Genomic DNA, 12,500 nt, shown 5'->3' on the forward strand with positions numbered 1-12,500 from the left:
TTCTTTCTTTCTTTCTTTCTTTCTTTCTTTCTTTCTTTCTTTCTTTCCCTCTTTCTTTCCCTCTTTCCCTCTTTCCCTCTTTCCCTCTTTCCCTCTTTCCCTCTTTCCCTCTTTCCCTCTTTCCCTCTTTCCCTCTTTCCCTCTCTCTTTCTTTCTCCATTTCTCCCTTTCTTTCCTTTCCTTCCTTCCTTTCCTTCCTTTCCCTCTGCTTTTCTCTTATCCAGGTGTGTATAAACACACGTTTTAGAATCTGGATCAACTGGTTTCCATGCTGGAAAACTCAGCTACGTGGGACTTCAGGACTTTCAGCCCCTCAGATCACCTTGCTCTCAACTTGCCAGCTCTCCTGAGCACCAAATTCACTTGAAAACGGAGAAAAACATTCGGCTGATAAGGAAAACTGAACACAAAGAGCACGACACTTCCCAGGCACCATGAAAGGGAAGCAAAAGGAGTCTAAAACGAGAAGAAAAGCCTTCCGTGCCCCCAGCTCGCGTTTTTATCCAGTGTGCTCCGGGCTGCACGTGCGGAATGAAAGGACAGTGGGGCTCCTGCCTCCTCGGCCGCCTTTCACACTGATCAACAAGATAAACTTAGGAGCACCATGAAAACCCGTGTGCCTGCAAGGGAGCTGGGGAAGTGATCCCGGCTCCCCCTCATTCTCATGCAGGATTGTGGATATCCAGGCCAGCCTGGCAGGTATTTGGCTGAGCCTCTTCAGAGCCTGCAGTGGCAGGTGTTTGATCTCCTCCCCAGAGAGCCCGCTCGGCTTCTCAGCTATTCCAGGCTCTCGTTTTTCTCAGCATCCACCCCAAACCTTTCTTGCTACAAGGCTGGCTCCTCCTGGTCTTGTTCTGACTGATGTGTGACACAGATGAGCGACCCTTAATGCAGAGTATGAATTTCAGCTGCTTCTTTTACAGCATGACACCTCCTTGTCTTGGAGAAATTTTACACAAAATCAGATGGAATTAATTTATTTCAAGGATTTCTGTGCCTTTGAAAGAGGGTTTCCCTCTGCCACCACGTTAGCTTTGTAGTTTCATAACAGCAGAACAGTGAATTGAGATGCTCAGCAGTTTTTTCTAACTCTTTTTCTTTTTTTTTTTTTTTAAGGAAATGGTTATTCATTGATATTTAAAGAAAAAGCAAACAAATATTTGATGTTTGAAAGGGGGGAGCCCTGGGCAAGCACAGAGAACTCAGGTGAGCTGTTTTATGGGACTGAAAACAACGCAGGGAGGGGGAAATGGGGCTGCTACAAAGGTAAATCCTGACTGTGTAAATACAGAGAGCGAGCTTTGGTTATCCTCAAACGGGAGAGAGAGGCACCAAACACACAGCTGTTCTAATCCAGCCTGACACATTTCAGCATCACAGAAAAGGAGCACAAGAAGAACAAGACTGAGGGAACAGCAGAGATACAGGAGGTCAGTGAGATCAGCAGAGTTTGTGTCCTACCCAGAGTCCAGCAGGTTTTCTGACTGATGCTAAATAATAATTTTACCACAGAGCTGAGCAGCGCAGCTGGAAAATCCCCTCTCCCTCTTAAAAGCCTAAAATCTGCTCATTATGCCAATCAATTTGTGGTTGTGCTTTGTGGACACCAAATCCATGTAGATATATTAAAAAAAAGTCCTTTCTCTTGAATTCTACTCCTCTGCAAGAAGCAAAATACACTCAAAGCCTTCTCCAGCTCTAAAGGACTTCTGAACTTTCAAAGAAAAACTCCATTAGTTTCTTTTCTCATCATTTCTGTGCACAAGCTTCCAACACTTCCAGGCTTTCCCTGGCATTCCAAACAGGACAGAGAAAATGCAACAAGAAAATCTATTCCTTGGGTATTTCCAGCCCAGTTAGTTTGAGGAATTAGAAGAAATCTATGAAAGAAAAAAAAAAAAAAATAAAGGCATGTGCAAGGTTTTCATGGATATTTTTCAGACCAAAGGGGTTCTGATGGATTTCAGAGATGCATCCAGACTTCAGAGTGAGTTTCCAAACCAAACACGGCTGCAAACCCTGACATCCATCAGCAGCTCGTTTGCTGACCTTCCTATCATGGAGCAAAAAGGACCATTGAAAATCATCTCAGAATATTCTGCTTTCATGGCCATTTTTCCCCGTAGCACTCCGAAGTCACCAGAACACAAATATTCATATTGCAAGTGGTCAAAGCCTTGCTCTGGGCTCAGCAGTAATGTGGACACACACCAGGGTCACACAATAAATCTCATTTTTCTGACTTCCTTCCTCGGAGAAAATCGTGCTATCAGGATAATACGATTTAAAATGGCCACAACTGACCCTGGTGGTGTGTTTTCTTGGAATTAAATGCTTTAAATAGCAAATGGATCATTGGGCTGTGTGAACACCAGCTGGACATGAAGTGTTTTGCCTAAAGCCAACCCAGCTCCTGGATGAGGATGGGATTTGCTGGATGGTTGGACACCTCTGATGCAGCAGAAAAATGAGCATGATTTAAATCCCACATTTCCTACTCTGGGAGTGCCCAGTCTGTACCCATTTTTAGCAGGAGATGCTCTGGGGTCTGCAGGAAAGGCCATCAGAGCAAGGAGCCAACTAGCATATGGTGAGCAGCAGACCTGGAATGGAGGGTGGGACACCAATCCAATTCCAAGTTTTTGTTGGCAAAAGGACTGGCAAATATAAACTGCCAGGAATAAATTGACGTTGGAGCTCAGAGGACATGTTCTAGTCATCAGCAGACACAAAGCTGAGAGGAAGGATCTCACTTGGGGACAGCACAGCCTCCCTAGGAAAAATTGCACATCCTTCCTGCTTGGGATCGCAGGAAACCAGGGAAATAACCTCCAGGATTGCTCCAGAGCTCCGTTTCCGACAGGAATTTGGGTGGAAAAGAGACACCCAGTCAGAAAAAAGGAATGAGGTCAGTGTGGGGAGCATCCCAAGCCCAGACAGAGCTGAGTGTCCAGCTGGTTGTGTTTCCCTGTGCATGGATTCACATGGCAACCCCGGCCTCAGCACAGAAGTTTTCCAGGATTCACCTTTTTTAAGATTCCCGTGACAAGGAGAGTGATTAATCTCCATTTCATGGCAGGAGGAGCTGAGCAAGAGACTGCTTGGATTTGCCAAGATAACCAGGAGAAAAGTCCAGCTTATTTCTGGGCAGAGCTACAGAAAGAGGGAAAAAACGGAACCAGGTATTAAGGGAAGAGATGAACAATGCAAGTCAAGACTTTCCTGGTTTTACCTATAAATATAAGTAATTGGAAGGGCAAACATTCAAGAAATGAAAATTCCTCTTGAGTCATTTTTAAATTGAATACTTAAGTAAAGAAGAATTCAGCACTGTCCTAAAAACTACCTTGAGGCAGCAGCACTGACACAAATTTCCAGAGTTTTCCCAGACTTTCTGTGAGGAAGAACCAACGCTCTGGGGGAGAGGAGCTGAAACTTAAGACTGAAATTCCAGTGGAAATTCAGAGGAGCAGTTCCTTCAGGCCTTGTGTTTTTTTGTCTTCTGGAACAGAAGGAATTATTGCACTGAGCAGGGTCTGAGATGTCCTGACAGCAGCAGTGCAGAGCTATCTCTGCAGCAGTTATTAATGAGCTGGAAAAACGCTGGGCAGCAAACTCGCCTCCCCTGCCCAAGGCCAGAATTCATGGCAACAAATCCCTAAAATAATCAGCTAACTCCAGAAGATTAGCAGAGAGGATGCCTCCACATGACAGAAGATTTCTTAATTTCAGTTACTTGCAAGGCCGCGTTGAGCAAGAGGAAAACTTCCTCTGAAGTTTATAAATGAGTTTTTAATCTATTCCCCAGCTTTCGGTGTTCCTGCTCTCTATTCCATGTTACAGGCTAAAATAAGGAGGGGAAAAAAGTAATAAAACAAATGAATCGCTTGGGTTAGCCAAGAAAGGATTGAAGCACCTCATTTGGACTCCTGCTGCTGCTACTATTACTATTATATATATATATTTTATATATTTATATGCATGTTTACAGAGCGTTGCTGAAATTTCCATGCTGAAACTTCCAGAGGGAAGGCACCACTGAACATCACAGAGGAGCTGACTTCTTGTGATTACTTTTCTATATTTTTCTTCCCAAACTGTCCCATGAAAAATAAATTTGGTTGGTTTGGTTTTTTTTTTCCCCCAGAACACATATTTTATTATCTCATAGAAATCTTGTAGAATCTAAAAATCAAAACACATCAAAATACACTGTGGTCCTGCAAGGTGTGTGCGACAACAGTCCCACCTTCACTGCTCAGCAGAACCTTGGTTTATTTCTAGAGCAAGGTATGAAAAAGAAAAATAAAAAACCCAACAAAAAGCATTTTCTGATTGTGTTATGTTATGTATATTTATATTTAATTATTTTCCACTGGCTTTCATTTTTACAGCAGCACCATCGGGGATGGACCCAACTTTGTCAGGCTGGTGGTTACTCACCCCCACACCCCCCTTTGCTCCCTCCCCAGCTGCTGTCCAGGTTTTCCCATTTATCCAGCGAGCTCCAAGAGGCTCCTGCCTGATCCAAATTCTCCTTATGATGGGATTAACCCAATCCTGCACAGCCCTCAGGATCCCAGGGTATGCTCACGGAACCATCTGGCCTCTCTAAGGTGTGGGACCACCCAATAAATCCCGACTCCTGATTCCCCCCGGAGCAGGATCCCTCCTCCCACACTGAGGGATATTCCCTGCTCCATGTAAAGATCTGGAGCTGGCACAGGGCAGGTCCTGCCTCTGCTGCTGGATCAGCTCCCACCCCACCCCAGGGGTGGCTCCAAATCCAGACCTGATTCCAGGACCTAATTCCAGCAAAACCTCGTGGCACACTCAGCTCAGGATCTGAGGAGGAATTGCAGAGCAGAGGGAGGGGAGGCAGGGGGGGGTGTTACCTTCCCAGTTACCACACAGCCCCGAAATCCCACAGGCCATCATTCCAAAATTTGTGATGTTTTGTCTACTCTGGTGATTTAAGGTTTGTCAGAAAATGTCAGAAAGGCCACGGGGCCAAGGGCTTCCTGATGACTGAGGATTTTCTTTCACATGACCTTCCTGAAGTTGATTTTGGGCTCCAGACAGTGCTGCCTTCAGCCCTGACAGAGGCCGGCTGGCAGCAGATTCATGGGGATCTCTGGGGCATTCTGGCATTTTCAAACTGAGCTGGGGCTGTAATGCCTCCTAATCATCCAGAATATTGTTTCACTGGCGGGGTGGAAATGCCAGCCCCTCACCTGGCTTAGCAGGGAGAAGGAGCCTGTGCTCCAAGGGGTGCAGACAATTAAAAACTCTTCGGATGCGAGCGGGCAAACACGAATGTCGAGTGTCGGCATTTCATGTGTGACAGTGCATGTGGCTTTGAGCAGGGGAGCACTGACATGAGTTCCACAGACACAGAGAGAAAAGGAGGATTGGGAGAGAAGTGTTAAAACTGTTAATTTAACTCTTTACTTTATGTTTAAACAGGTAATTTGTGTTGGAACTGCTCAATGTGCGTTTGTGAGCGTTCCCACAAACCCCAAGCAAAGGGAGCAGGGACTGGCACGTGAGGGTTTCACACTCTTTAGGAAGCTCTTGGTTATAAAAAGTTTATGAATCTCGAATTTGCATGTGTTATCAGCATAAGTGGTTAATCAGCAAAATGTCTTAATTAGTCTCCTTTGTGCCCTGATCACAGAACCATGGAATGGTTTGGGTTGGACCTTAAAGATCATCCCATTCCACCCCCTGCCACGGGCAGGGACACCTTCCACCACCCCAGGTTGCTCCAAGCCCCGTCCAACCTGGCCTTGGACACTTCCAGGGATGGGGCAGCCACAGCTTCTCTGGGCACCGTGTGCCAGGGCCTCCCCACCCTCACAGGGAAGGAGTCTAAATCATTTATTTTGCCAAGGGAGCAGCCTCCTGCCTCCTCACCTCCACAAAAATGCAGTTTCTAACTCAAAGCCTGTGTGTCTGGGCTTGAGATGCATCATGAGGACAAGGTGACCTCTCCTAAGTCTGCTCCTGGAGTTCAGGGACACTTTTACCCGAGGATGCTGCTCGCTGGAGCCGTGTGTCACCTGAGCTGTGCGTGCAGCACATTTTGGACACCTCCTCAGCCCCAGCAATCCAGGGAAATCAGACAGCAGGTGATAAATCAGTGCTGGAGAACAGCTCGACATCACAGCTCCGGGGTTTGCACCGGAGGGAGGAGGAGAAGAAGCAACTCTCTCACAAAAAGATCTCATTTAAAACTGCGTGAGGCATTCACGTCGTATCCAAAATCCACATTCTTTGCTGCAGAGAAATGGGAGATTGGCATTAACCACTTCATAGCCTGGAGTTGTGGGAGCCCTGGGACTGCCACGGTTCCACCTTGTGCCGTGCGTGTGCCTGGGGCTGCCTCAGCATTCTGGAGATATGGAGAGAGCAAACTTAACCACTGCAAGTCCTCCTAACTTGGCCTGATTTATGGGCTCAACCCCCCCCGAGATCTCTTCGTGGAGCCATTTCTCATACCCACACTCACTAAACAACCAAGCCCAAACATCTGTATCACAGAAATTCAACATACAGTGTTATTCCTGCGAAATAATTTAACCATCGGGTCCTTTGCCGACTTTTCCATGCCAGCTTTACACCTTTTTTTTACTTTACATGCTTCATTTCAGCAAAATCAAGGATGCAAACTTCTTAGAAGTACTTAGTTTCCATGGAAACCTAAGCTGACCGCAACATTATTGTTCTCAAGAGGGAACTGACTTTACTATATGTTCATTCACTGAATTAATGGACTCCTGGTTCTTTTATTACCAGCCCTCTAACAATAGAAAGAGAGAAATGTTATAAAAAAGACTCTCAGACAACTGTCCACTCTTTTGTCCAGGGCTTATTGGAATGACGCAAGTCTATTCAGGAAAAGATTATAAAAATCAACTCAAAGCTGCCTCTGTTTGTGGCCGCTAAATATACCTTTATTTCATAAAGATACAACCTATAAAACAAGCAAATTAAAGCTCTTTCTGAAATAGTAACAGTGAGGCAGCAGCCCCGGAGAAACGGGGCTTTAGCTCTGATATCTGGGATTGTTCTGGGGTTGTGGAGCATCTTTAACCCCCAGCTCTGTGTAAATTCTCCTCCAGGATGAGGATGGAGGGGGGCAGTTCTCCAACGTACAGGAAAATGAAGAAAAATCCCTGCAAACTGTGGGCTTAAATCTTCCCTGAGAGTTGTAGGACACCTTCCATGAGCTGGGGATGATAGATCCCCGTTAAGTGCAGAAAGGCACGTGCAATTTGTGCTGCAAGGGCAGCAGCTTGGAGCAGGCAGGGTTCAGCTCTCCGCTTTGCTCTCTCAGGGTGCACAATGCGCTGCCAGCCCCCGCTCAGGCCTTGGGGGGGTTTGGCCTGCTCAGTAATTGCTGCACAAAAGACAGTGAACAGTTCCCTTGCTCGTCCCTAACTACCTTCCTGACTGCTTATTGAAGTCTGATTTCTTACTCCTCTGGGTCATCATTCATCAGCCCCGCAGATCCCGCCGGGAGAGCCCGGCCAGACCTCTCCACATCCCTCCTTGCCAGAGGCCATTCCTGACGGCCCCGTGATATAGAAAATGTCTTCACAGCGACCCGGCGGGACGAGCCGCGGCCATAATACCCAAATAATCATTTTGCAAATTATCATAATTATCAATCAATCATCCCGGTGCGAACAATGTGCTCCTGAAGTATCAGATGGTTCCTGTGACCTGTAGCATTTTGGATATAATAATAAACCCGGGGAGATTTATGGCCCCATCCCACCTCGCATCTGCAGCAGCAAAACACTCGTTGGGGTTTTACTTTTGGTTTAGAGCTGAAAGCTTTCCTCATACCTGGGTTTCTTGGTTGCTACTTGATGCTTTTCTAAGGGACCAGAATTTCTAATCACACCCAGTTTTCTAAAATTAACTTTATTTAAAAAAAAATAAAAATCAGTGTGATTTGTGAGTGCAGAATAAACTGCTTAAATTGCTTTTATTTTGCAGCCTCATCAGCATTATATTTACAGCTTCTAATATCTGGCAATGTAGGAATGAGGCCAGCCAAAGGAGGGGGGGGAAATTGGTTTTGTCTTCAGTTTTTGTTGTGTTTTGCACAATGCCAGATTGAATCCAACCCTTTTGAAGCCGATAGCATCTCCCGCTCCCCGCGCAGCACATTCTTGTTAATGGATAAATTCAAGCTCTCCAGAAAGTCAAAGAATAAATTTAAAGCCTTTTGCCAAATGCCTATCCTATTGGATTTTGATAAGACGGCTATTGAGCTTTAATAATGTCTTCTATCCTTTTTCAGCTGGCCCTTAACATGTCTCTTTATTTGTCCCTAAAGCCTCTTCAGCGATGCCTTTTTATTACAAGTCTCTCAGCTTGCTCTCAGGGGAGACAGGGTCGACAAGAGTGATAGATAGATAACTCTATAGATTATCTCCCACAGATGTTTTCTCTCCAGTAGCCCCTCAGGCTATTCCCTCTAAGTAAACAGAAACTAAATAGAGAGTCTACTGAAGAGAGAAGTCCCTGAGGTCCCTTGTCACCACGGTCAGAAAAACAACCCGACCCAGGGAGCTTGGCTGGGAGCTCTGCACACACAGAGAATCCTTCCCCAGCATTCTGGAGCCCTCATCCAAAGTGACCCTTGGAGGGGAGAGAAATGCATCTACTTGGGGAAAAAAATATGGCGTGTAATGGACACAGGCCTTGCTTCCTGCTGGAGGAAGGGGAAATCCTTCAGCTCAGAGTTAAAGCAAAATGAACATGGGGACGGTGACAATGACAACGAGCTGTTTGTTCCGTTTATTAAATGCAGTGGGGAAGCTTGGAAAATTCAGAGGGAGAGGACACCGAGCTGCTCTCTAAGGAAAATAAACAGAGTGCAGGGACATGGGCTGGGAAAAAGACTTTTGGGAGCAGGGGACAATAAACCCACAGGTATAACTCATGGTTTTGTCTCTGAGTGTCTGCATTCAGGTCACTAAAATAACCAAATTAAGTGACTCTCCTGTTTTAGTATTGCTTCCACCACTGGTGATTTAAAATTAAACCAACAGGATGAGGAGCTCATGTGTATTTGTCTGAATTAAACTAAATATCAGCAAGCAAAGGTGATACAAGCTCGTTAGGAATACACCAATTTCAGTCCATGGAGCTGCACAGATACGGAAAATGATCCTGGATATGGCTCCTTTAATGACAATGAATTATTCCTGTCAGACCACCTCTAACAAAGAAATCAGCTTTGTGGGGTTAGTGGTCCCAGCAGAAATAACAGTAACACGAACTGAAAAATACTGGATATAGTGGGAAATACTTATTCTTTGTGCTCCAAGCCAAAGAAGAGCCTGTTTTTTTCTACCAGATAACAGGCTCTGCTGTGCTGCATCTTCAGACTTTTCACTGCCTTTCAGTTCATTGAAGTTATGTAAAAGAGCATTTTTTTCCCGGGAGCTTAATAGCAGAGAGAGTTCTGGCGTCAGTTTTAAGCAGAGATTGCTTCCCGCACGTCTCCCTGCACCTCTCACTGCCATCACCTTCCCTTCCCAGCTTTTCCTGGTTTTATGGATTTTTCTCTGCATCCCAGATTTTGTTTTTTGCTCTTTCTAGTCCTTGTTAGTGCCCAATTCTGAATCTGTGATGCAGCAGTCAAAGGAGGCACTGAAATTATGGTCTCCGCAGCTCCGATTTCCTCCCCTCCCAGTTTAAATCAGGCCACCCACTACAGTTACATTTGCCACCAACTCATCTCTGAAGGAATAGGAATAAATTGGAGTCAAATCTCAACTATTGTGTCTTCAGGGATATGACAACTGAATGATTTAGAGAGGCTGGAAAAGGAAATCTGCTCCCAAGAGGGTTTTGTGCCACCGGAGCCAAATGCCAGAGTGCTACTTCCAAACAATTGAGAGATCCTACAAAAATTGTCCAGAGTGATTTCTCATTCTTTAGTTTTCATTTTCTCCTGACTGAAAAGCTGTCTTGCAGTAGTCTTTTCACAAGCCATAAAGTTTAGACTTGAACTCTTTACCTTACTGCTCTGACCTCCTTTACCCCAGCTGTAAAACCCTACTGCCCATCCTTCAATAAATTTATCACCTCATAAACTCCCACTAGTGCTTCTCTACAATGCATTTAAAAGACACAAGTGGAAGGCCAGGCCTTCCCCCCTTGTCAAATATCATAATTGTCCAGTTTTATACCTGCTGCACGGGGAAATATTTAAGGACACGGCACTTTTCAAAGACCTGCAGTTTTTTGTAACAATCTCCCTTGAAATAAAAGCACAAAGTTTAAATATAAACCCATGGATTGAGCATATAAAACTGCCAGTCTCGTGTTTCCCTGTTTCACACAACTCCTGCTCTCTTTGGGGTAATGCAGATCCTGGAGGTGGGGATGGAGAGTTCATTTGTGATATCATAATTAAAGACTGAATAAGAAATAGCTGGGCCCTGGAGAATTCCCTCCGTCCTTGTGAGAAGTGGGGGGGGGATAATAAGAACCTGCCACCTTGTCACCACGTCTGTCCAGACAAAAGGATCCCACAGAGGCAGGGACAGACACCCCATGAGTTATGGAGGTGCCCAAGGCAAAAAGTTCAGCCCTGGTGCCACAGGTCCCTGGCGAGGTCACGGCGCGCTCAGAGGGTGTTTCCTCTTGGGAGCCTCGAAAATGAAACCTGCTTTTTTCTTTTTTATCGTGGTAAGAACAGAACAGGCCATACTGGACAAGTGTCTAAATCCCTTTTCCCAGCCTGACTGTGGAGCCTGGCAAGGATTGCATTTCCCTCTGTTCAGCAGAGGGAAGCAAGGGATTCCTTTCATCTTTCAGAGCGGAGAAGCAGCATCGGCGCTCCCCCGAAGGAAGAGCAGCAAAGGCAGCTGTGGCAAGGTCCAACCTCAGAGAATTCAAAAACTTCATCAGCAGGACTGTGAACATCCTTTGTAAGACAATTCCATATAAAAGGAGTCACAACCAACTCCTTATTTCCATGAGGACACACAAGCTCCAGCTGTTGAGAGGCTCTAATCAAACCTGACTTGTAACGTTTTAATTAGCAGAGCTGTTAACCAACAAAATCTCATTTTAGTGCTTCTGAGAGCAACCCCAACCCAAACAGCAGCCTGGCTACCCAAATATGCCATGCTGAGGCTGCCTCCCAGCTCCAGTGAGGACATTTGTGCAGCTGGGCTGAGTGTGGAACACATTTTATCTGGTCACTGTTACAACTCAAGCCCCACAATGTGATGAAAAGCACAGACCTGCTCCTTTTCCCTTGGACTTCACATTAGCCACATTTACATGCTGAAGCAACCTCCAAAAATTTAGCACTTTTAACAAAGGACCAACATTTTCTTTTACTGGAAAAAAGGTAAATGAGGTTTCTTGCTTTGGCCCAGCAGCTGTTTGTGTTGTAGCAGAATCAAGGAACACCTCAAACTATTATTTTCTCTTTCATAATGACTGGAATCACAAACAGACAGAAAAATACGCCAACAGAACCACAGCACTTAATCCAAAAAAGCAACAGCAAACACTGGAAAACTTTTACGACGTTATTGCCATCGACACCTTGGTTCAAAAGTGAGGGAAGAGTGTCCAAGCCAGGGAATAAAACAACTCCCAGAAGACTGAGCCATGTCCTACCTTTTTTATACTGCCCTCCTGGGAGGTCACCTCGGGATCAGTCAGTATTTGCTGAGGAGAAAACAGAACAGAAAGAAAATTGAGTTGAGTTGCAACTAAGAATGTTATAAAATAATAGAGATTATTCTTGCTGTTGTTACGATGATGAAGGAGGAGGAAGAATTAATATTAAATTATTGATAATAATGGCCAAAACTCTCAACAGTTTTTACCACAACAGTTAGATTTTAAGATTTTGTGTCGCTTCTGTGAATAATTCCCTCAGACCTGGCAGACAAGGACAGGTTTCTCTCCCACAAGGCAGGTGTGGACAACACGGGCACCAAGGGAACAGGGACCCTCAGGCTCTGGGGGAGGGAATCCCTCTGGAGCAGGGGATGCTCCGGCCCCCCAGCGCTCCATCAGCTGCCCTGGGAGCTCCTTAATTCCCCCTCCAGCCGAGGTGTGGTGGAACAAGTCATTAAATCGCTGCTGTGCTCCACCTCAGATTAGCTCCAGGTCAGCGGGCATTCGGGAGGTCAAGTACCTCAACTTTGCATCACCCTGGATACCCCACCAGGGTAAACACACGGGGAACGGAGCTGATCGAGCGGCCCACGCCGGGAATTCCAGCGGCTCCCGGCGCTCGGGGGGGGGGATCCGGGATGGCTGAGGTCAAACAGACCCCTGAGGACAGGGTGGGGCAGGGTGCTCGGGGATCCCGGGCCAGGGGGAGGTGATTGGGCTGCCAAAGAGCAGGAAAAACCTCCAAGGGACAGAGATGAATATGCAAGGAAAGAAGGGAAGGGAAGGGAAGGGAAGGGAAGGGAAGGGAAGGGAAGGGAAGGGAAGGGAAGGGA

General features: G+C 46.0%; 1 protein-coding gene across 4 annotated transcripts in view; it reads right to left on the reverse strand.

Moving 5' to 3' along the window:
* PRDM16 (PR/SET domain 16) overlaps positions 1 to 12,500 on the reverse strand; it is a 289,426-nt gene that overhangs the window by 131,202 nt on the left and 145,724 nt on the right. For all 4 annotated transcript variants that reach the window (XM_042031976.1, XM_042031975.1, XM_042031978.1 and 1 more), the window contains one exon: positions 11,662 to 11,712. In XM_042031976.1, coding sequence (XP_041887910.1) covers positions 11,662 to 11,712 — 51 coding nt within the window. The remainder of the gene's footprint in view (positions 1 to 11,661; positions 11,713 to 12,500) is intronic.

This window comes from Corvus kubaryi, unplaced genomic scaffold (assembly GCF_017639235.1).
Source record: "Corvus kubaryi isolate FWS band 111438036 unplaced genomic scaffold, C.kubaryi_AGA036_p1.0 37352, whole genome shotgun sequence".
NCBI lineage: Eukaryota > Metazoa > Chordata > Aves > Passeriformes > Corvidae > Corvus > Corvus kubaryi.